This window comes from Pholcus phalangioides, unplaced genomic scaffold (assembly GCF_987345545.1).
Source record: "Pholcus phalangioides strain wild (caught in Gottingen) unplaced genomic scaffold, Ppha-v1.0 ptg000172l_1, whole genome shotgun sequence".
Lineage (NCBI taxonomy): Eukaryota > Metazoa > Arthropoda > Arachnida > Araneae > Pholcidae > Pholcus > Pholcus phalangioides.
In genome coordinates, this window is record NW_028301637.1 from 6,419,073 (window position 1) to 6,444,347 (window position 25,275).

Genomic DNA, 25,275 nt, shown 5'->3' on the forward strand with positions numbered 1-25,275 from the left:
CATTTTTTTAATGAGTACGGGTTAAAAATTGGTGGTCGAATTCTTATCCGCATTTTTTGCTGCCGTCTAGGAAATATAAAGTTAACTAGATATTTCGATATATAGTTGATTTTACATTTCCTAGATTTCAGTGTGATATAAAATACGAAGTTCAATTTAATCCTTTAAGCGGTTTTTAAAATTTTCCTGATTCGCATTATAACTGCCACGTTGGAAATATAAGCGTGTTGAGGATACGAGATAATCCGGGGTGACCGAAATACACAAGGGCGTTGCGGAAGGGGGGGGGGACTTGGGGTCTGGTCCCTCCCCCCCGAACGAAATTTCTGGCTACGCCCCTGGAAATATAGATCAAGTTTGACGAGATATCTCGGGATTGCCGCTTTAAGGGTTCACGAATCGGTTAAAGTTGCAGTTTTAATTTTTCGAATCTAGGAAAATCGTTGTATCGGGGCACAAACATCCACGCAGGAACCTCAGAAAATTCGTTATACCGGAGTCCGATTGTAAATACAATTTTTAATACATTATGGTCGAAAGCAGTAACGGAAATAGTTCCATTTTAGTTGGAAAACTACAAGATTGGTTTTCAGTACATAGTGGCAGCAAGGCAGGAGCGTGCGTCCTCATATCGGAGTTTGGGAATCGGAAAACTCCGAATACACTATAACTTAGTGCGCTGCGATGAGATCAACTACCAGACCCACTAGTAAGAGATGGCCTGGTGCCCTAAATTTACTGTTTTTCTGTTCAAAATATCACAAAAATGGACGGGGGAGCACCCAAATGCACAACGGCCCAGAGCCGTGTGATTTTTCGGGGCCCCAGACAAGGCCGTAACTAGGATTTTTGCCGCCCAGGGAAAAGATTATTTTGCCGCTCCCACAACTTTAAAATTTGATAATTTTGTAATGTTGTTCTTTGTTCCCTAAAACTGCCGCCTCTAAATTTTGCTGCCCGGGGAGGTTTCCTTCTGCCCCCCTCCCTCTACTTACAGTCCTGGCTTCAGGGCAGGCTTTTTTTGTAGTCACTCTTGAAAAGGTTATTATTATGCAAATCAAATCTCAACTTTGTGAATTCCACCTAGTATTTGGCTCAGGAACCAGGGCCAGTGCCCCGCTTGCTCCAGCTTAGTTACGGCCCTGCGCTGTTCCTCTTACCACTGAGTAAATTCTCGTTCCTTGTTGCGGTATTGCCTACTACATCCTAATTGCATTACCTCTTACCTAGGGTTATTAGATGTACTCCTTTAGGAGTACCTACGTTTTGATGTCATTTCAAGCGTCTTTCTACATTTTAGAAAATTCGATCTTTTATCCTACCTTTTCAGGTTTCTGGAATTTTTTTTTTCCCCCTTCATCCTGGAACATTATATCTCTTCATCGATGTGTTCGTGTGTGGTTATTTTGGTTAGTTTTTTCCCACAATATTTACATGTTTTGACGAATCACCATCGGAATTCCCAGAATACAAGAACCCAAGCTGTCGCCACCAAGCAGGGCACTGATGCTATTCTACCAGGGCCCAGCTCGCTCCAGGACAAAGCCGCTTGAAAGTTACTTAGTTAGATTGACTCTTAATGCAGCTTTGCTCCAGGATAATATGAATAAGACAGTCCGAAAAACGACCCCGAAAGGAGAATGGCAACATTCACTTTGAGAATACCATTGTGTGAACAGCTAAAGCCGTATAATACTGGAGTAGGGAGAGAGGGCAGTGACAAAAGATGGCAATGCCACGATTGCCTTAAGAACATCATGGGCCCCACGGACAAAACTATTTTTCCGAGAACACCTCACTCGGCTATAAATTTGTGCCTTTAAATTCGTATGCTTAAAATCAGAAATTTTGATCAGATTTCATTTTCGCGAGGTCCCTCTGCACTTGAGGTCCCCCGGGTGCATTGGCGTTGGAGCCGGGGGTGCAGTGGGTGCTCAAGCACCCACGGTAATTTGTGACATGGATCCGAGCACCCCCAGAATTGATACAGAAATTAAAATTTCCGATATAAAACTAAACACGAGCACCCACAGTTTCGAAACACTTCCGACGCCCCTGCCCGGGTGGGCCTATACATTAAGGTGGCACTGCCCTCTCTGATGGGCCCATAAATTATCCAATCCCCCCCATAATGATGGCAGGGCCGTCTTAAGATCATTGTGGGGGCCCCCGGGCGCTAAGTGATTTTCCTGAGACTCCACCAGGCAAATTCTCGAGAATTTCAACAAGATCTCATTTTCGCGAGGCTACTTCGTCTCTTGTGGGGACCTGAAGCAAAGAGGGGCCTAACAAAAATGAGATCTGGTTGAAATTTTCGAGAAGTTGTTTGGTAGGGCCTCAGAAAACTCGATTGGCCGGGGGCCCATGATACTCTTAAGACGGCCCTGCATCCAGTGCGTTCTCCTCTGTATAAAGATGGCGCTCCCGCATATGAAATTTCGCAATGAAGCTCAGTCCAGTGGCATCAGAGCCGGGGATACTATGTATTATCCCATTGAGAAGTGTACAAACAGACATTGACGTACGCAAGGGCCCCCCCTCCCCCAAGCCGAGATTAGTGTTATTTTGCAGGAAAAAAGCAATATCCCCACCCCAACTTAAAAAAAAAAAAAAAAGTGAACCCCCCCTCAAGAAAATTCTGCGCACGCCTATACAAACCAATGCTGATTTTGTGTCAAGGAAAGCTCTCTGGTTCGAGAGTGTAATATTACATTGTACATCATGTTTCTTAAAATCCCATCAAATGCTTCTTTTTTTTCCATATCCATCTGTATAAAGATTTCTATCAAGGTCCTTTTAAAACTTAGTTCCAGTGTAATTTTGAATAATGAAATGCCATGAATCTATTGCTGTTTCAGAATTCCTAGATGGTGCTAGGAACCTAGATTGTGCATAAGCAAATAAGTGACCTAGATAAGTGGTTCTCACCCTTTGGAAGCCCAAGGCCGGTTTCGTTTATGTATGTAAATGGAAGGCCCAGTCTAACATATGACTAACATAAAATTAATGGGGGAAAGGGAGCGACCAATCATTCGCGGCCCAGTATGACTATTGTCAGGGCCCGGCAGTTGAGAAACACTGGCCTAGATGATCCTAAAGCATGGTGAGTGATCACAATATGAACCAGGTCAGTGAGTGTGCAAACACATGAATGGCCAAAACAGTAACTCAGAGGGTGTGCAAGCACGAAAGTGGCCAAATTCAAGACTGATAGAGTGTAAAAGCATGTGCGCGACCAAAAGTGTGACGTAAGCAGCAGAGGAGTATCTACGTGGGAGGGGGTTTGAGTAATGAGTGGGTCAGAAAAGTGTAGTAAAATGGGAGTAAGGCGGCAAAACCAAAAATTCGCCTCAAGACATACTGAAAATTATTTGACATACAAGCCCATCAAAAGATGTAGTTTGATCCATGAATTTTATTTACACTTTCTTCACAAAATGGCAATATCCAAAACTTCATTAGAGTGTTTCTTCATTACAGCTACTTCAATCACCTTGTTAAGTCTTGGCCACAGTAATGATGCATTATCCAGTGTATTGGTTTACTCAAGTAGAAACAAATCACATACTTTGCATTTCTGGCCTAAGAAAGTAATAATAAAGTAACAATAAATAATGAGGCCTATTAAAAACACGAAGAAATAAGTTGAAAAGTATCTATTAAGTAAATGAGGTTTAAAATAAACAAACAATATTTAATGAAAAGATTGTTTCAGATTAAGAAAGCGCGGTCTAGTGAAATTCAAATTTCAAGACGTTTCATTCAAGATCGTGGGAAAATGTCTTCAGTAGTGGCGGGAGCCACGTCGCTGTAATCTCCATGGTTGTGCACAAAGTAGACAGAAGCTGGAGCTGCATTGGTATTGTTACAAAGATTATGTAAACATGGAAGAGTAGATCAACTTTGGCCAAGAATATTAAGTCACCAACAAATAAGACAAATACACGAAAAATACAAAATATCCTAATACATTTGGACATGTAATGGGAATTGCTTATTAACCGAAGTTCCACTGTATATTTTTCTTATCAGTCTTAGGGTGTACAAATAGTGCACATGTGTTTCCGACTCTCAAAACTGCGTCATCTTCGATTGGTTAAAAACCTGAATTTCAACTTTTTTAGTTTTCAGGTTTCGAACGACTAACAGGGAAAATTTCTTGGTGTTTCTGATTCCAGCAATCGGTAGTGATCGGATCAATGGGAATTGGGGAACACTCCATTCATTTGCATAGCGTGTCGCAGCTTTACGCGAACCAGTTGTCAGAAGATTCTGCGCGTGTCAAACAAGTATTTGAACTAGATTGTGAGTGATAGACGATACTGATTTATTGGTTAAAAATTAAATATTTGTCACTTTTCTTTTGAAAATTCAAACTCAGTACTCTGGCAAATTTGAAATTGGTAATTTGAAAATATTGAGAGAATAGTTCAACCTCAGTTAGCAGTTAGGAGAAAAGGTGACGATATATTCAACACATGTTTATTTATTTTTTATTTTTTTGGTTAAGGAGAACTTAATGAAAATATTTTTTATATTTATAAAATAATTATATACTAGGCCTATATCTGGTTTTTCCAAAGGCGGTAAAAACCCATCAAAGGTAAATACCATACTAATACTATAGTTGAAATGCATCCATTTTGTAATCTGAAGGGATTTTCAATCCCCCCAAATCCATCCAACAGACTGATTATTAATTATAAATATTATCAATTAACAAATAGAAAAGTGCAGAATGAAGAAAGAGAATTCAATTGCCTTTGTGGGAAATGGAACCCACGTCCTCTCACCTGCCGAGTGAGTATCCTAGAACAGTGGTTCTCAACCTTTTCTTGCGTATATATGGCCCCTTTTCAACCATTTCCCATTCATGTACCCTCCTCCTTATAACCATGATTACTCCATGATAATTTCCTGTCCCCCCTCTACCTCCAATTTCCCATAAGAAGATAGTTATTAAAATATTGCTTAAAGTATAAATATGGTTGAATTTAATTCATTTTTAATTTATGAAAATAATGAAAAAGCAAAATAAACATAATATAATGCAATAAAAAAATTACAATAAATTATTTTCAATTAATATAAACATTGTGGTTGAAGACAGCCCAATATTATTGAGTTACTGTACTGAATGAAATTTGTATTATTTACAAATTAGTTTTTCTTTGGTAAATGCTTATAGTCTCATTCAGAAATATCAGTTGTAGCTTCCAAAATATGCATTGTTATAATGATAAAAATTGCAAAAAAGTGGTAGCAAGCAGTTTCATTACTTTTATTCTCTTCATGCTGATAAAAGTAGTAATCAGGAAGGAGTCACAATTGAAAGTTAAAAGTTTCACACTCACATCATTTTCAATTATAATACATATGTCAAGGATATGGGTTCATGTAGCCCTACTCTGAATTTAAAAAACAAATAACTGTGAGAAATTTTAGAACATTTGTTTGAACCATTCATTCCAGAGAAATCATGTGCACAGTGACAAATATTGTGTATTTGGAAAAAAATGAGTTTAAATGATTTGCAATCATATGATTCATCATCACAATTTCAAACTCATCAGCAATTATAAATAATTCGATTTAAAATAAGAAAATTATCAGTTTGCTGACATTAATTTTGATATGATGAGATTTATATTCATCATGAAAATCTGATGTCGCGTTGGATGATAAGCTACCTCCAAGTGGCTATTGATTCATAACTTTAGGAAGGAAATGAAAGAAAGAGTAGGAAAAAAAGAAGAAAGGCCAAGATGGGCTTGGTTGTGAGCAAATGCCTTCAAATTCCACTTGTGCACAATCCGCACCTCAGTGAGACTCCATTTAGATGATTTTCACATTTATGAGATATTTGACTTTGGTCATGATTCATCCCTATACTTTTCAACATTAAAATATTTCATTTATGTCATGATAATTTCAATTATTCCATATTTTCACTTCCACTCAAACTCTAAATCTTCGCAGCCTATGGACATCATTTCCAAATATGAAATCAGCGCAATTTTTGCAGATTGTGAAAAAATGTCACTGAATTAGTTTTTCACGTGTATTGTCAACGCAAAAATCATAAACTTTTGAGTGACAGGTACGAAGAGACACATTGAGTCAGTTATGGACATTTTAAAGTGAGCACTCACCGGAGAATTTATTGAATTTTTCTGGGAAATCCGCAGACGCAGCAAGTCTCAAATAAACAGATTTAGCAACATAGTTTTAAAAAATTAAATTTCGTGGGGTTATTTTTCTCATGTGTGTATGGTTTTATATTACAAAGTTTAACATGTAATTAAAACAACTGAATTGTCATGATATTCTCATTGAGATGTATATGGAGGGGGGGGGGGGCTAACTTTCAAAGAAGTTTCAGTTGTGCAATTTTTGCATTTATACTGTGTTTTAACGTGGTCTCTTGAACAGCATATGAGTATAATGGTTCACTAACAAGGAAACACCAATCTTATTTATATATTGAATGATACATAAGTATGACGCTGTCACCCACAGCTCCCTTTCTTTGGTTCTTATTTATTTGCGGCTCCGCAGAATAATCAAATAAAGAATCACTTCAAAGCATTGCAAAGGCCTACACCAAAACTGACAGCTTACCCCTGACATAGGTTGCACACTTATAGGGCAATTCGATGCCCTATAAGTGTTGCGATGCTCACATAGAGAACTACTGACTTACAGTATATGGGTCTGATATTTTATTCAAACCTATGTGAATATAATAAATATTTATGACACACATGAATAATTTTAATTGAATTTCTTAAGTCTACCAGAGGAAATCACCTTCTAGTTCATGGAAAATAAGTTGAGAAATGTGACTTCAAGTATATTTCTGTAATTAAACTCTAGTATGTATCATGTATTGGGTATAAGGAATATCGTATAGTATGGATGTTTTTCATTCCCATGTGACTTCATTACATCTGGGCTCGACTGTATAAACGATTAAAGAAACCTAGTAATATTCTAATTATTCAAGTCCAAAATACAAAAAGAAAAAAATCCGGTGTGCCATTTTTTAAGCATGTCCTATACAGAAATGTATATCTACATAATCATAATCTTAAGAAGGAGTAAAAAGAAATTACCCTCCAAGGTGACCACCAGATGCACTCAAATACTTGTTATAATCAAGCCTCAACAGTAACTGAGCCAGGTAAGGACTAGATTGGTGGGTGCGTACGCCAGAAAGAATACGAAACAACAACAAAGTTTGTCTCTGGAAATTCTGCAGGATCAGAAACAGAGTTTTTAAAAACATCATATCAGCAAACTTGAATTGAAATTGAACTTAATTTCAAAAAATAAATAAATATGCTTATAAAAATATTTTTTGAAAATCGGTTTTTTTCTTCACCAATTTCAATCCAAAACAAAAATAATATTACATGGTTGTTCCGCCAATAAAATTTGCTTGATCATTTGATAATCATTTTGGAAATCAATTCTTAACCTTTTAAAACCTTGAGAATTTGAAATTTAAAACTTTTGTTGTTTTGAGTTTGTTTTTAACCCTTCATAAAACTTTTTCCTCACATTTATCAAATATTTGCATATTTTGCTGACTTTTCCTAACATAGTGATATCTCGGCTAACAAATGACTCGCCTTACAAATTTTTCCGCTAGCGAAGATGTTTTTAATGTTTTTCTGCCTCAGCTTCTCTCTTTCAAACTGAGCACAACTCAGATCGGCTCGCATTTGCGCCTTGAAGTTGGGAACCACAGTGCCGGAAGTGGCAGTGTGTGTACCTAACAGTCTGAGTGTGTTGCTATAGTTGTGGTTGATTTTTCAGTGCTGCCATCTATATTTTAGAAGTGAAGTGTAATGATTGAATTACATTTGTACCATCTGTAGGTCTGTTGTTCTCTGTGGTGAGACTTTTTAAAGGGGAGATCAGCTCGCATTCACGCCTCGAAATTGGGAACAACAGAAAACCAACTTTAGCGTACCGCCACTGTGGCGATGGTGGGGTTTGAATCCTTCTGCATCAGCTAACAAACATTTTAGTTGATATGGATGCATGCACTCAATAAAAACAGCTACATTTTCGTGTTCATGAGCTAAATTTTTTATCATGGGCTAACTTTTCGTGCTAATTAAAATGAACCCAATGAATAACTGTAACTTGCGCAAGATAAATTTATTTCCAGATCGGAATCACTTTCCAGAGTCGCCACTCTTTTGCTTTCAGAAGGATTTTGAGCTATTTCATATAAAATGAATGATTAAACTGAGGAAAATACATTGAAAATGAAAAGACAAAGCCTCAGACATGGTTTCAAAGCATGCTAAACTTCTGCCAATGTACACACATACACAATCTGCATTGAGATAATCAAATTTATGATTCGAAATGAAAACAATATGAAACTCAAAAGTGTGACAAACTGAACATTTCTATGAAAATAAGAGGACAGCTGAACAATATTTTACAGGACTGGAGAGAATGCTCGTATCCTATAAAAACGGGACGCATGGTCTGCATGTTAAAATTTGTAGAGTGGCACGCGTATTGAAAATAATCTTTATTGTGGCATGGCTTGGAAAAAGTTGGCCACCCCTGCTACACAATATTCAATATTTGACAGCTGTTTATGATTCTTTTATTCTGCAAATGCAATATCTTCATAAAGTTCTCAACTGTTTTATACTTCAAACCTTGTCAGTGGATTGCCAAGTAAAAATGAAGCTATGAATCACAAGAGCTGAAAGAATCCTGATCAAAACTCATTTTATGATAACAAAACACAAGTTTTTTTCATGACAAGCTATTTGGTCTAAATTTCCAAAAAAAAAAAAGTAATATGAACAAGGGTTTAATGAAAAAATAAGTCACAGAGACTGAATAGATGAGGTTTAAAAGTTTCGGTAAAAAAAAAAACTTGTGTTAAATTTTTCTTACTGTAGTGAAAATGGCAGGTTTCCTCCATTCTAATTAGTTCGAAATTCCCATCATTCTAGTGTTAATCTGAAGGGGGGGGTCTCAGTTCTGTTCATTTCTGTTTATCGAGAATTGATGTTTATGTTTGCATACAAAATCTGACAGGACCAAAAACTTTCTTTTAATCTGGAGGTTTGTTATAGGGGCATCATTTCACTGTATCTTCCAAATGGCATTTATCTTACCTGACTCTTACAGATTCAAAATGTTCATCATCCTTTCTGGAAGAAGGTAATAAACAAAGAGTCATCCAATAAATGTTACAGTCTTACCAGTTTCAAGTCGTTGAATTGGGACACATGGCTGGTGCTGACTGAATGAGCTCTATCAACTTTCCTCAAAAGACTGCAGAACGATGAACACATGTTCAGTATCTCGTGAAGACATATATACACCTGCACATACAAAAATATTAGTCAAAAATTTTGCATACAAATAAACTGCACGGAAGTCCAGTCATAAATTGAACTGATTGTAAATGAACTATGTGTTATTTTCCAAAAAATTGACCCATAAAATACCAGATTCAGATATGGAGACGGAAAAGCATTATTCCTTCTTGAGTATTCAATAAACTTTTTTTTATAACTCTTTTCATTCTAATAGAATGTTTAAAATGTTATATCAGTCCATAAATAACCTACCTAACTTCAAAAAATACATCATTTCATACCATGTCTTCTTATTCAATGTCTCAAGGTAAACAGGAAATATGCAAATAAAATGGGCTAACACTTAGGCGAAGAGAGAGAGACGTGAGAAAAGCTCAATGTTGCTTGTAAATTAGAATTCAAAATTCTAATTTACAAGCAACATTGAGCTTTGTGTGCAACATTGAGCTTTGTGTTCAACATTGAGCTTTGTGTGCAACATTGAGCTTTGTGTTCAACATTGAGCTTTGTGTGCAACATTGAGCTTTGTGTGCAACATTGAGCCAAAATGTGTTTTTGCCCCAGCTGACAAAGTATCTAGTTGTGCCGCTGTGTTTATGTTTTTGTCCCTATCAGAAATGAATACTGCTCAACAATTACGTACCACCTACTGATTGACAGTACAGTTGAATCCTAGTGTAACAAACTCTAAGAGACCGGAGAAATCACTTCGTTACAACGAAAAATTTCGTTATAAAGGAATTCCATATATTTGCATTATTCCTATATAAACTTATATAATCTTGATAATAATAATAATATAATCTTGGTAATAATAATAATCTTGGTAATAATAATAATCTTGGTAATAATAATAATCTTGGTAATAATAATATAATCTTGGTAATAATAATAATCTTGGTAATAATAATAGTCTTGGTAATGATAATCTTGAAAAATGGGTTGCTGTCGTCTGAAAGTGATACATATGTCAAACAATATAAATTTTCAAAACTCCATCCACATTGAATGACAGAAATATTGACAGGTTCTATTTCGAAGTTATGTCAGAAATCACTCTTGGTGTGACTCACTATGTTCAACTAATGGATATCTAATTTGATAGAATATTTACAGCAATTGATAGAAAAACCGAAAATTATGTTGTTACATTTAAAAGTTTTAGCATGAAGAATTGATTAGGGACTACTTTTCAGAAGCATTGAAACTGCTGATAATGATTATGATGTTCAGACAAGTTGTGGACATAATGTTTGTTGTAAAAACAACTCGATCATGCTATAAAAACCTGGAAAGTTTCAATACATCTGTGAACTCTGGGCATGAAAGCCTACCTTCTCATAATTTTTACATTTAACAGCCTATATATCTTGCATCTACAACCAGTTTTCATCTCCTCAGTTCAAGAAAGCTAATCGTTAATCATGGTCAGTAGTATCTTCAATTAATGTCTCAGATCTTATAGAATAGCCTTTTATGGCTGTAAACAAATAGTATTTTTCCAGTGCTAATGATAAGTCCTTTAGATATATAGTGCAGTTTCATTCATTTGGTGAGGATGGTATTTATGTGTTATGCATGGCTGAAACTGATGGTGGGGAAGGAGTAGGCAAATCTGGTACCTCAGGTGCTAGACTTGAGGGGATGCCGAATTCCCCCTTTACCTGAATATTCTACATTATACCATGGGGACAAAATGCGTTCTTGCCTCAGCTGACAAAGTATCTAATAATCTATCAAAGTATCTTTAATTTTTATCGAAATTTACAAAATATGAAAAATTTATAAAATGTGCTCTATCATGTAAAAATAATTAAATATTAAAAAAAATAAAAAATATTGAAAAAAATAAAAAAATATGCAAAGACAGAAATCTGAGCCCTAATAGTTCCAAACAGCAATCAAACTTTTCCATCACTGAAAATTCAAGTAAATAGACATGTTGGCTCATTCATTAGCATAAATCTCGTAGAAAAGATGACTATAACATAACAAATTATATCAAATTTCAAGAAGAGGGGAGGTAGCTGCTAAGGAGGAAGTATGTCAACTTTTTAGACAATTGTAGAAAAAAAACCAACTCCAATCATATTTTTACTTAGACTATTTTGGAGAAACTTCATCATGCTTTGACAATTGTCAACATGTTGTTATTTTAACTTAGAAATTTAAACATCATGGTTTAAACTATGGTCACATTTTTTGCAAAATGTGAAAGAAAATCTTAGAATGCGAAAGAAGTAATAGCCACTTTTGCAAAAAATGCATACAGGAGGTACGAAACTGGTAGACATCTATCCATCAATCTTTAGCATTTTAGCATTTTCAGAGTTGCCAAATGCTATTGATTGTCCGTAGTTTCTATGGACGGCTGCAACAAACTATGTAGCTGAGGGAGACACTCTCAATACTACGGAAATCAGTTAAAAAAAAATTGGGTATTTGAGTTTCTTGAAGTGTTTTACTTATTTTTCTAAAATTGCGCCGATCTTTACCATAATGATGAATTTGTATACGCACATGAGAGAGTTCAAGAGAAGACAAACTCGGAGCCGATCTGTTTAGTCTGTGCAAAGAAGGCAATCTGTAAAGCCATGTCTAAACCTGCCACTCTACTCGATGACAAAACGCGCAAAAATCTGTTTCCATCAAAACCATCCCTCATTGTGGGCTAAAAACAGGTTTTTGAATGGTTCAAAGTAGTGGAGTGGACAGGTTTTTTGCGGCGGACCCGAACCTGGCTTCATTTGCATAGTGCATGGTCAAGCTCGCGGAACTTGTGTTGGAAAGAATGCTTCATCATTGGAGTTGTAAGAGCTCTGATACGAAGACAAGGAGATCGGAAGGGGCTCTAGGATTGCACAAGACATCCGTATATACAGCCCACAAGGGTGTTTGCAGGTTGGGATTGCATTAAATATCCATGAATTATTAAGGGACTCAGTGTCAGCGGAAAGTTGCTTCGGTAGGTGGGGAGGGAGTCATGTGGCCTGAGCCTTCTAGGTTCCAGTGTCAATCAGGTGCTATATTTAATAAACTTTCAGTTAAAATTTAAAAAAAAATAAACTTTTGAGTGTTTATTTTTTATTGCACTATGATTATGTTGTCCTAGAGGTCCTCCCCATGGCAAAGATGAACATTCATCACTACTGACAAGCTTTAAGCCAATGTTTGCATGTCTGCATTTTGCTAAAGCTTTTTTCCCATTTTTTATTTTTTGCTAAAGGAATTTTTTATCTTTCTTAAATCCTGTTAGACATGTCAATATATGTACAATGTATGATTATACTCAAAAACTGCACAGATTGAAAATCACCTGACTACAATATTTTTCTTAAAATTCAAAACCACTGCATAGCTTCAACACAGGGGCGTAGCAAGAAATTTCGTTCGGGGGGGGGGGACCAAAGTGAAAGAACAATGGATTTGGCCATCTTTTTCCCTTTTTTCTGTAATTTTCTCACATTGCGGGGGGTCTGGCCCCCCCCCTGCTACGCCCTTGCTTCAACACATACCTTATGATAGCAGTCACACAATTTACTACTCGGATAAAAAGTACAAATATATATCGAAGGAGCAAGGACAAAAAGTCAGTGTAAATTCAAACATTACATACATGTTTGGATAATAGGAAACACTGTGAAATAATGGATACAAGGAACTGGTCATGCGCACGTTGTACTGCTTCAAAATCTTTAACAGAATTCACTTTCTGCAGTAGATCTGCGAAATGACTCTCCAACACATCAACCTACATAAAAGAGAAACAGTTACATTTTATTTTCATTCTAAATATTTTTGAGAAATAAAGCATTCTGTTTGTATAATTACAATAAAGTAGAGATGCACAAGCTTTTTAGTTGGGAAGTTAAATATTTGAGATAGCTATAGAGCACCCTTCTCACACAGCTTTGCTTTAGAAAAATTGTTCTGGTTAATTTTATTCTCTTCACCTAGCCAGTTTATTATAAAGCAATAATGCAGCGCGAGACATAATTATAAGATGCTACGAGTACTCACAAAAAAAAAGAAGAAAAAAGTGGAAAAAATATTTTCACAATAATGAAACTTAAGTACATGTATCAGTCATGTTTACAATTGTGAGTGAAATTACAAGGACGTCCGATAAATATTTTTTGATATTTTAATATTTTTGTGAATTCCAGTAAGAAATTAGCGGGACAGAAATATAAGACATTTTCATTTCCACCATTCTACAATAGTGTAGCAATGCGCTACTTTATGCAAATCATTTTTTTTACGTCACTAGATAACAAACTAATAAAAATACTCCCTCTTCGCAAGTACCTCATCAGTAGAAAAAATGCCACAGGATAGTGCTGCTGAAATTCATGAAATTTTGCTATTGCGTGGCACCGGTGTTTTTAAAACGTATATATCAAATAAAATTGGATGTTCTCGATGTGCCATCACAAATTTTTTAAAAAGTGGAATATGCAATTTTGTAGAGAAACGATCTGGGCGCACCCCATGCTTGTCTGCTCCATCAAAGCACAATGTTTGTGCTCCAGCATTAAGGATCAAAATGTCATCCAGAAATATAAAATCTGCCTTATAACTTCGGTGCTCACAGCAAACAATTTCTAGAGTTTTAAGTTCTACAAGTAACATCAAATTCATGAAAATCAAGAAAAAAAAAACTCCATTAACTTTGAAACACAAACAGGATCATTTGACTCTTGCAAAAGATACCATGCCTTGGACTCATCAGTGGAATTCGGCTCTGTTCTCCGATGAAAAAAAAGTCAATCTTGATGGTCCAGATGATTTCTATTCATGTTGGCATGTTTTGAGGTCAGCAACGCCGCAATTAAGGAGCCGTCAAATAGGTGGTGGTTCAGTGATGGTTTGGAGAGCATTTTCTGTCCAAGGAAAGACTGATGTAGTTTTTCTACCCTCAGGGATGAACTCAAAAAGCCAAGCAGAACTTTTTCGGGAGCAACTTGGTATATATAAAGAAGTTCTTTGTGGAGAATATTGCATATTTCAACAAGATAATTGCACTAAATTCTTGTGTCAGGTTACACAAAGCAGTGGTTCAAGCAGGAAAATATCAATGTTCTTTCATGACCAGCTCGTTCCCTTGACTTTAACCCCATGGAAAACTTGTGGGGTATCCTCTGCAAATCAGTATATGCACATAGGAGGCAATTTTCTTCTATCGAACATCTAAAAGATGCAATATCACAGGCTTGGAATGATGTCTCTTGTGACACTCTCATTGATTTGGTAGAATCCATGCCAAATCACATTTTTGATTTGATTAGCAACACAGGTAGTTGTATAAAATATTGATTTTGATTTTGACAAATTTATATGTAATTTGTTTGAATTTTATTTTGCTTTTCCCTCAAAAATCAGTGGGTGTCTTATAATTCTGTCCATACTACATTTGCTGTTTTTCCATAAAATAACGTGAAAATATTTTTTTAAATTTTCAATATTTGGTATAAAGTTATTTTTTGCAGTCGTAAAATAGCTTGAAATTTTTTACATTTTTTATTTTGCTCCTTCTTGTGATTTCATTAAAATTTAAGAGTGTCTTATAATTATGTCTCGCACTGCAGTAATCACAATTCTATAAAGTCCCACTGAATAGGGTGGGTCAAAGAAATCAAAATTGTAGGGACAGCAATTAATGTACCCTCTAATTTTTATTTCAAGTGAGCTAATGTGTTCCTTCTGTGCATGGTCTGACAATATGCAACATACACCAATAGTGTATTTGGTAATTTTGCATGCACAGAAGCAATGTGCTGTCAAAAATCTGAAAATTTGTTTCATCAGCATTTACCTAAAAATTTGGGGAAAAAAACAAATTCATCTTACACACCTCAAAGCAAAAAATATGCTGAAAACTGCAACTTGTCCCAGAATAATCAATGTTGCTGCTGAACAAGAAGTTTAAGGAAAGTGTAGAAACACTTTATGGCAATATTTACAGCAGAACATTTACAATTAGCTAAGGGCTTGTTGCAGAACAATGAAAAACATTCTGCTTTGTGGGGGATGAGGTTTTCTCCAAAACTTTGGTTCCACTAAAGGTTCTACACAAATACATAAGTTAAAAAAAACAATTTTCAAAGGAAGAAAAAGTTTTTAATTTGATTAAAATTTTACAAGACACTAAGCAGGGTTGTTGGGTTTAAACCATAGTTTCCCAAACTTTTCATTCCATCGCCCCCTCGTTTGAAAATTTTTTCTCTTGCCGCCTTCAACTAACTCAAGTGAACCTATAGGATCTTATGTTAAATCTGTAGGGTCTATCTACCTCCTGAACCATTCTAATGCCCACTAGGGGACGATATTGCCAACTTTGGGAAACACGGGTTTAAACCATGATCATAACGAAGTGGTTTTTTTGAAAAAATCACATAAAAGTGGCTTAGATATAATCTTTTCCCCTGAAAAATATATTGGTTCATTATTAGCCAAAATGTTTTATTCTCGCCATATTGAATGGTGTAAGATGATATAAGTGGTTTTTTTTTTCAAAAAAATCTCATAAAAGTGGCCTGAATATAAATTTTCTTTCATATTAAGTACCTTAGTTGCTGAAAATTATATACAGTATCAAAATTTCTCATTCTCACTGCATTTTCTAACTTTGCATTACATTCTGATGCTCCATCTTAAGCAAATTCATGAATGTGAGGATTGCACCACACATATGTGGTGGTGGTGTATTACCTCACAGGTTTTTTTAATTCACAAAGAAGCAACAACACTAGTGACTTCACTAGCATGCTAAGGGCAGGTGCTCTTATAATCCAAAAATAGACCAGCTGCTCCTTCTCCAGCGTGGTCCAATCCCTCGGGGTAAAAGGCTTATATCCCTCTTGGGACAGAGCCTGAATCCCGTCTGGTCTTACAGCTGCTCCTTAAGGACAAAGACCAGTGTACTAGTAATTACATTTATCCCACAGACATTTCATTTTCTTTCTACAGGAAGCAGCACATCTCATACTGTATATCATCACCAGGCTTAATATTGAATTATTATTATTATTTTAAATATTTTAAACAATACCAACAGTTAATCAAGGTTCTACTGTACCATAGGCAGAGATAGATTTGAAAGTCTGGGGGGGGACACACGGTCATTACGGTTGGGGGGGGATGATGATGATGATGTCAATTCTTATATACCTTAGATCAGTCGGCTCCACCTTTGAAGCCCATGCCTTCCCGTGGCATAGGCAGAGGCCCATGTACTGTACAGTAGTAAAAGCCTGAAATTGGCCAGTTCATGAAGTGGCTGGTGATCCCTGTCCAAATAATTTTCAGTTAGAAATTCTTTGGAATATGGACTGGGTCACCGTTTGGTGTATGTTTGGAATTTTCTTTGGTGAAAGAAAACACCTTTAAAATGTACAAGTAGATGATGCTGTACTTGGCCAGCAGTATAATCGATTTTGTGCAACCATATCATTTCTGCACTTCAACAGCATCAGTGTGTGAATAGCAGGGCTGAACAAATCCCAGATGCTGGGGTGACTAGAAAATCGGTTTTGGCACCTAAAATTTTATATGCACAGACGTGCCAACTTTTGAAATCCAGAAATCCGGGGATTCTCCCAAGGGGGACCCCCCCCCCTCCCGGCACTCACACAGACTCGACCAAAAAAAAAATTTGAATTTTTTTTTTTTTAAATCAATTTAAGAAAAAGTTACATTCCCCCCCCCAAGGCGGGTTTTGCATTGCCCCATTGCCCCTGAGCAGAATATAATTCCATGTCAGTCTTTCCATGCAGAATTGAGAAATCACATCTACATACTGTTCATAAAACAAAAGTGTTTCCTTTCGTGGATGCTATCAGTGATTCTACCTTGGGTATATGAACTCTTATAAGCTTTATATTTTAGCTTTATTATAGCTTAAAGTGTTATATTTTCTTTCTGAACACGTTTAATCGGAAGAAACAAAAAAAAAACTCAAATTACAACGTTGCTGACGAAAAAACGTGTTTATCGCACGGATATTAATGGAATACAATAACGATTATACAGGAATTTCAGCAACCAAGGGCTTCCCCCTGATAAATGATTGCGGATAAACGCTACGAAAACGAAGTCGCGTCTTTGCCAGTTGCTTAAATGCGGTCACAGAGACTTTTTTAAGGCTGCTCGATGGAAATGATCACGGCTGTTCTCTATGGGTGTTTTCCCTAACGACGGCAGTAATCATTGACGCTACGGCAACGTGAAGGCTCGCGTAAAATCTAATTTTCTGCCAAAATCCGGAGAACTGGAGGAAGGATGAAAAATCCGGAGTCTCTCGCCTAAATCGGGAGAGTTGGCAGGCCTGTATGCATCATTGCTAAAATGAGGTGTAAGTATGAGAAATTTTTTTTTTTGATTTCGTAATAATGTGTCTTCTAACATGAGAATGGATCATAAAGTCCCGGAAAAGTAAAAAAAAAATTACTCAGAACTGTTTTTCTTGGGGAAAAACATGCTTCACTCTTAATAAATTTGGCTAGCACCTAATTTTTTTCCCGATTTGTCAAGCCCTGGTGGACAGCACAACTTTTATCAAGATGCACATAGCGTTACCAGCTAAGCAGCTGCTGAAGAACCATTTTGACAATAACAACATGACACAACATCTGGCAGCCATGTTCACCCGACAGGTGAACGCTACTGCAACTCTTGCAACTTTTGGCTTTGGAGATATCCCAAAATGTTATGTGCACTGGTCGAATTGCAAACTTTAGTGAATTGAAAGCACATTCACATCATTACCATGACAGGTCTACTCTGATCTGTTGTTGAACAAGCATTTTTGTTTTTCCACCTCACAACCAGAACACAGTGGATAACATATTTAACATTTCTTGTGTAAGTTGTAGTTGTTTGTTTAAATGTCTTCATTTCTGTGATGTTTCCATGAATTATGAAATCGTGTCATGCTCATTGCACTATAATTTTGCCTTGACTGGCTATCATATCCATTTTGTGCGCAAATTTCCCATGTGCTGGATGAGTACTGCGTCATTTATTTTACATTTTCAAGGCTTTTTTTCCCCCTTCACTATACAAAATTCAGGAACATTCATGCAAATTTTCAAGCCATTCTGACCAGTGGTTTTATTTTACAGTGTTTTCAAATCAGAACTTTAGTTATAATCACCCTGTATATCGTAAATGATTGTAAATTAATCTGCATTAACTATGCTTCATTAAACTCATTGTATTTGCCTAGTTTTTATCATAGTTTTTGCAAAATAGTGTCCTAATTAAGCGTATTGAAAGTAACTAGAGGAAACATCATTATTATAGGATTAGTAAGAATTCTCAAACACAAAATAATTCCTTGAGTTCAGCAAAAAAATAATTAAATTACAAAAGTTAGTTTTTATTAAAATGTAAGAAATATTTATATATTAATTAATATCAGAATTGTGTTAATTACATTAATAAACATTTTATTTTAATTAATTATTAGAAGTTTGAATGATTTTTCTCAGAAATTTTATTGTTTTTAATGTAAATGCTATTAAAACCAAAAAAAACAGTTTAAACAAAAAAACCCTGCTCTTTTGGTTTATTGTACCAACCCTGACACTAGGAGAGTTATTCAAAACTATTATATAAATTCTCCCTCTCACAACAAACATTAACTATATAGAGCAAATTGTCATGACCTCAATCTGTGAGCAGCAAGAAAGTCAATGCATCTTTAAACTGAGGTAACTTTAGTATAAGAGAGGTAACTTATGTTCAAGCATTATTTTTATATTTGAAATTATTTGGTAGGCTGAGTTTTCGTGATATCATCATGTTCTTGATCTAGAATTATTTGTAACAATTAGAATGCACTGACGTGCTTAAATAGATTCTGAATGATGCTTCTGATTGTTGGCACCTTGTTTTTTCTATTTAGTGATTATCATAGCTTTGTGAAACCTCTTTGATTAGTCAAAATTGTACGTCAAATGAGAACGAAAAAGTAATTATTCAATTCAGAATTTTATAATGACTAATTTCATGTTTGAATTACTTCCAGTGGCATTGGAGCTGTGGGTGCTCAAGCCCCCACAGTAATTTGTGACATGGATCAAGGCACCCCCAGAATTGATCCAGAAATTAAAATTTCTGATATGAAACTAAAGACGAGCACCCACAGTTTCGAAACACTTCCGACGCCCTTGATTACTTCTGTATATTAATTAGGTTGTTTTTTACGAAATAAAATGCAAACATTTTAACATTTGATGGGGCTAACATAGCTGTATGAATTTTGGTAATTTTAAAACAATTTCTTTTTGTTTGTTCCAACCTGTTTTGCTTGTGTGACCTTTTGTTTGTTCTGACCTTTGAATCAGTTGTATGCGGAGGGCAGGAAAATATTGGAAGTGGCCAAATGAAGGGAATAAACCTTTTTTGATACCTTTGCTATAAATTTCATAAAAGAAATTCCTATATCCCAAAAAAATTTAAGTTGATTTATTTTTAGTCAACATTGCTTGCTTCAAAAAATGCTTAATTTAATCTTAATAAATATTTGTACAATTTTCACCTATTTTTGTTTCAATAAAATGTTGTAAATAAGTGAAGAATTTTTAATTTTTTACAACTTTTCACTTCCAAACTTTCTTCACCTGCATTTTATGAAAAACTAGCTTAAAACTTGATTTTTATTTATTTATTTATTTTTACTTCAGGTTTGTTTCATTTTTTTACATAATTATGGAAAGCTGCATAAAAATAGAATTTCCAGTTATCAAACTTTAAAAGAACAAAAAGAAATTTACTGGGAGAAAAACTAAAAAAATATTTTGTTTTTAAGAAACAAATTAAAGGAATGGCCATTGTAAAACTTCTGGAGAATCCCCATCATTATAGGAGTATTTATTTTTACAGGAGCTAGTATTGAGGTAACAATTGGAAAATCAGAAAAGCGTACTAATATGGCTTTCAGAGTAGAAAAAAGCCTTGTAATAAAGATATCCCTGTAATGCGGAGAAGCTTTAGTACAACAAAATTATGACTCTTTCTATTTATTTTAAAAATAATTTTACATAATTAGGGATCGTAAGCAAGCTGAGGGTTATAGCTATATTTCCCCTCACAAGTCATGTTTTTAGCAATGGATACCATAGATCTGACAAACACTGATTCAACAAATTCCTTGATCTAAGTATTTTTTTCAGAAGTTTCTGTGTACATATTTGTGTTCTAGTCTCAACCCTGATATAATGATTTTCCCTGATTTAATGAATAAAAATGTTTGTTTTATGTGACTCATTGAATCGGGGTCCTGTTATCAATTTATGACAGAAATTTATATATAAACAGAACAAAAATGATATGAATTTCGCTTTTGAAAACATCTGTTGAAAATTGGTTTGATCATTTTTGTCGCACCAAGGTCATTTTCTGCATACGATGGCTAATTAGACAGAGACCTACAATTTATTACAGATTCCGAATGGCAGGCTTGATTTTTTATACTCATCGAGAGGTTGGTATGCTAACCCCTTGATAGGGGACTTCCTGCGAAAGCAATTTCTTGCTGCGGCCAAGTCGTTTTTTTTTGTACCCATGTCAGAAACGTTTTCTGACAAGGACGAACCATGTATCGAACTCGCGAAACCTCTAAACATCCTTTGGTACTTTAGGCGAGTATCTTATCGATGGGCTACCGCACCCCTTTTCGATTTGGCAACTAATTAAAATTTTTCTCCGAAATATATTGTTTCCTAGATTTACAAGGTGATTTTTCATAAACATATTAAACATACCTGCAAATAATACTGCAGATTATCCAGAAGAAATGCCATATGAGCACGTAACTGCCAGAAATTGACAAGACTTGAATTTCTACCAGAGTCCTTGTCATTCATTTGCAACACCCAACAATGGTGCAGGTCAACTTGAACTCGACGAACAGAAAGTAAAAACTTAAAGACATCGTTATACCTATCATAAATAGTCAATGAATGATAAACATAAGCATAATGTCGATATATATCCTACTCATATGACTGCTTATGAATAAAAAAATTTTGAAACTAGCAATTACAAAAGTATACTTGCATTGGATGAAGAAATGAAGATTAAATTTGAAAAAAAAAAATTTAAGTTGCATAAAAAAAAAAGAATGCCAATCAGTACCTTCCTTCAAAGCATTTCTTTTAAAATGCTAATGTTAATAAATAGTGGTTTTTAACAGTTGGCTGATGCGAATATATATTTTGGAAAGAAAGAAAATTCAACTGCCCTAAGGGGAATAGAACCCACGATGTTTCACTTTCTGGGTGAACGCCTCAGACGACTAGACAACCACTAGCCCACACGCATCAGTCAGCTCTTAAAAACCTTTGCATGGATAGTGGAGAGTGACATCATCCTCGATTAATGTTGCAGTGTTGGAAATCAATTGAAAAAAAAAATAGTATCCCATTAAGAAAAGTCTTTGAAGACTTCTTTCAAAATGCACACTGTTATTTTTTGTCCTGATATTAGATTATTCTTCCAGTTACTTCTGATGACACAAACAAAATCTAAAACTTTAAATTTGAAAAAAATATATATATACACAGAAAGCCCTCATTAAAGTGCACCAACCTCAAACAAAAATTTAACAAATATGAGCATTGTAAAAATATTCATTAAATAGGACTAAACTGTACTTCAAATTCAGTACATACCTAGACTTGCATCAGTAATTAGTTTTGAGACTAATGACTAAGTCAGTCCAAATTGTAATGCCCTTCCCTCTTTGGATTTTCTTTGGTATTTTTTTATCTATTTGTTTGTCTTTAATTTTTCTTTCTTTTTTTATGCAACTTAGGGAAACATTTTTCTCTAAGATTGTGGTGTCAAAAACCTTCCAGCTTTGCTCAAAAGTTGTGTAATTGAAAAAAAAGATCATTTTAAGGAAGAGATGATGTAAATACAGGGTGATATAAGTCAAGGGGATGCAAATCTTAATAGTACTGCACTTATAAATAAGTAATATTTTCTATTATGATGACATATCAGAATTGAGTGTTAGATGTTTGTAGCCTTCTATGCTTTGAAAAGACACTTTCTCCCAAAATGTTTTACTCATGTCAGCTCATACAAACAAAATGGAAAGATAAAGAAAAAAAAACTAAAAAATATTCACTTTTCAAGAACTTTTGGAGTGAAAAAAATGTGAAGAGGAAATGGTACATCATAATGCATTCCAATCAGAGACCATCCAGTTTCCAGAGTAGCTGCAGCCATATTTGTCTTGTCTATTCCATGAGAACCTAAAAATATCATTCAGATATGCCTGTGTATAAACGCACATACTTACAATACAACTCAGCAAAAACATTTTCAGTAGGCATTCATATTTATTCAAAGGAATCATTGCTGAACTTCAAATATGGTGATTTCTGCATATGACTGCCCCCTACCCTTTCGATAATATATATCATGAAGAAAAATCAATAATATCCTGTAATCCACTGAACGTTAGTAGTTTTTAACATTTTAAGATGAAATATTTTCCAGTAGCAAAACATACTACAAAAATAATGATGAATGTGTGATCACTTAAAAAATTCTATACTGTAACTATCATGATTTCTCATTCAAATGCTTTGAAAATAAGATTTGCAGAGTTGGAATGAAATAAATTCTCTCAAAAGTTTGTTCTTATTTCAATTATCTGTTGTACCTTAAATTTCATCACTAAACAACAGGTATATGCCACCATCCTGGATGAAAACAATGGCAAAATTCCTCCCACATTCAGAAAATGTAATTACAGCAGACGCAGTATATTAGAATCATGGATAATGTTATCATTTGGATTCTGTTATCACTTTTGCAAAGTACAGAATGTACCAATATAATAACATGGGAAAAATATGTTTGTAGTTCTCAGAATTTTGGTTAATGCTATCAATTTTTTTTCATCGAAAGTTTTTATTTTGTGCATTTTGAAAGCTAAGGCTAAATCAGACTTATTTTCCCTCCATAAGTTACCATTATCAACCTGCAAGACTACATAGAAGGTCAGAAGGTGTAACCCCCTCCACGTTTAAAAACATTTCTCATACTTGGTCCACAATGCTTTAATTAGGCAGTAGTAGCCGCTATGATCTATGTACACATGAAGCTGCTTCCGGATGACTTTCCCATGGCCCCCCCAAATGTGGGGGTTAACAGGGGTTCAGGACATTTATCTTTTTTTTCACATTATAAATTCGCTGTAGAGAGACCCGTGAAAAATCTGGTCTGGGGAACCCACAGAAGATCCAAGCCAAGGTCTCTGCTCCAGGATTTTGGGACCATGAACCTTTCTGTAGTGAAGACAAATGCATTTTCGGTCAGTTTCTTTTCAGCTGATCAGATTCACAGTTAGGGGCCATTCAAGTATTACGTCAGCATCTATGGGGGGGGGGGGTTTCCAATTTGCTGACTTTTGATGACAAGAGGGGAGGGGGGGGGTTTGGATAATGCTTATGTCATCAACTACCCTTTATGAAAATATGAAATTTTTTTACTGGCATCTTACTCTGTGCGCCAAAAACGACATAAACCTTTTGATAGTTCGTGGGCACTTGAAGTAACATCCCCCTTACTAATAAGTGCCCTACAGAACCACTTTAGTGATCTCTAAATTTTTCGCGGATCCAAGTGATCTGGAAATGTGTCGGGCCGCTTAAGTGCTCTGGAACTGTGCCATGCATCACTCAAGTGATCCATAATTATATGTTGCAGATCACTTAAATAATCTGAGAATGTACCACGGGTAACTTGAGTAATGTAGAACCTCACTGGGGCCACTTAAGTGCTCTAAAACTACGTCACATGTCACTCAAGGGATCTCTAAATGTGTCACGGATCGCTTAAGTGTTCTGGAACTGTGTCCCAGGTCATTTAAGTGATCTGAAAATGTGCCACAGGCTGCTTAAATGCTCTGGGATTGTACCACGGGACACTTAAGCAATCTGTAAATGTGCAGCTTAGTTCATTTTTACAAAATTAGGTTTGAGGAGGGCAAGCTGCATCAGATAACCCCCTGGACCATATTTGGTCCACGGGCCTTTATGCGATTTATCATTATATGGCTTAGAGGGTGGGTCGCAATGAATTTATTAAAGATAAATTTTGAGTTCATAGCCTTCAAATAACACATTGAAATTAACAGAAATTCATTATAATAACATATAAATGTATTTTCTTCCGAAATTTCAATTAAAAAAATTTTTTGCATTAAAAAAATAAATTTTTGATCGTGGGAGGGGGCAAGAGCGCCCTATGCCCCCCGTATACGTCCCTGATCCCACCAACATGCGTTAGGATTCAGAGGGGCAGAGCTGATGACGAAGTTTTGCTGATGTGGGGGGGAGGTCAGAATTTTGCTTACTTTTGCTGTCAAGGGGAGGAGTCAAAATTGGCTAAAAATATGCTTACATAATACTTGAACAGCCCCTTACACGGCAGAAAGACTTTCTCAGAGTATCTATGGTGCTTACTATACATTATAAAAAATTATTGTAATTTGAAAACGCATTGAACATTCTAACTCCTTTCTAACTCTCTGTTCCTTATTTTAACTCTTTAAAGATTTTAGTTTTATGAAGAAATATTCTGTTTCAGAACAATGTGGAAAAAAAAAATAGCACCGTTGAACATTTTTACAACCATTTATGCACCATGTTTCCAAAAGTCTGTGTCCTTTTTGAAGTTCAGATATTTTCTTGAATTTCTTAAAAAAGCACTGGGCAAATCGTTTTGAAATTGCGGTCATATATATCTTATGTTGGTACCCACCATTTCCAGTGAAAATTTAGTTACAAGTGCATTTAGGGAATGACAAAAAATTTAAAAAAAAAGTTTCTGATCAACTCTGTATCAGAAAAGCAAAAAACAAACAAACAAACAAGCACGCACTCACACACAC

At 35.4% G+C, this 25,275-nt stretch overlaps 1 protein-coding gene across 1 annotated transcript in view; it reads right to left on the reverse strand.

Moving 5' to 3' along the window:
* Positions 1 to 3,395: 3,395 nt before the first annotated feature.
* Grip75 (gamma-tubulin complex component 4) overlaps positions 3,396 to 25,275 on the reverse strand; it is a 73,058-nt gene continuing 51,178 nt past the window's right edge. Inside the window, exons 13-18 of the mRNA XM_089255808.1 lie at positions 22,501 to 22,627; positions 21,131 to 21,308; positions 12,979 to 13,113; positions 9,243 to 9,365; positions 7,116 to 7,255; positions 3,396 to 3,582 (exon numbers count right to left, since the gene is read on the reverse strand). Coding sequence (XP_089111934.1) covers positions 3,561 to 3,582; positions 7,116 to 7,255; positions 9,243 to 9,365; positions 12,979 to 13,113; positions 21,131 to 21,308; positions 22,501 to 22,627 — 725 coding nt within the window. The 3' untranslated portion in view covers positions 3,396 to 3,560. The remainder of the gene's footprint in view (positions 3,583 to 7,115; positions 7,256 to 9,242; positions 9,366 to 12,978; positions 13,114 to 21,130; positions 21,309 to 22,500; positions 22,628 to 25,275) is intronic.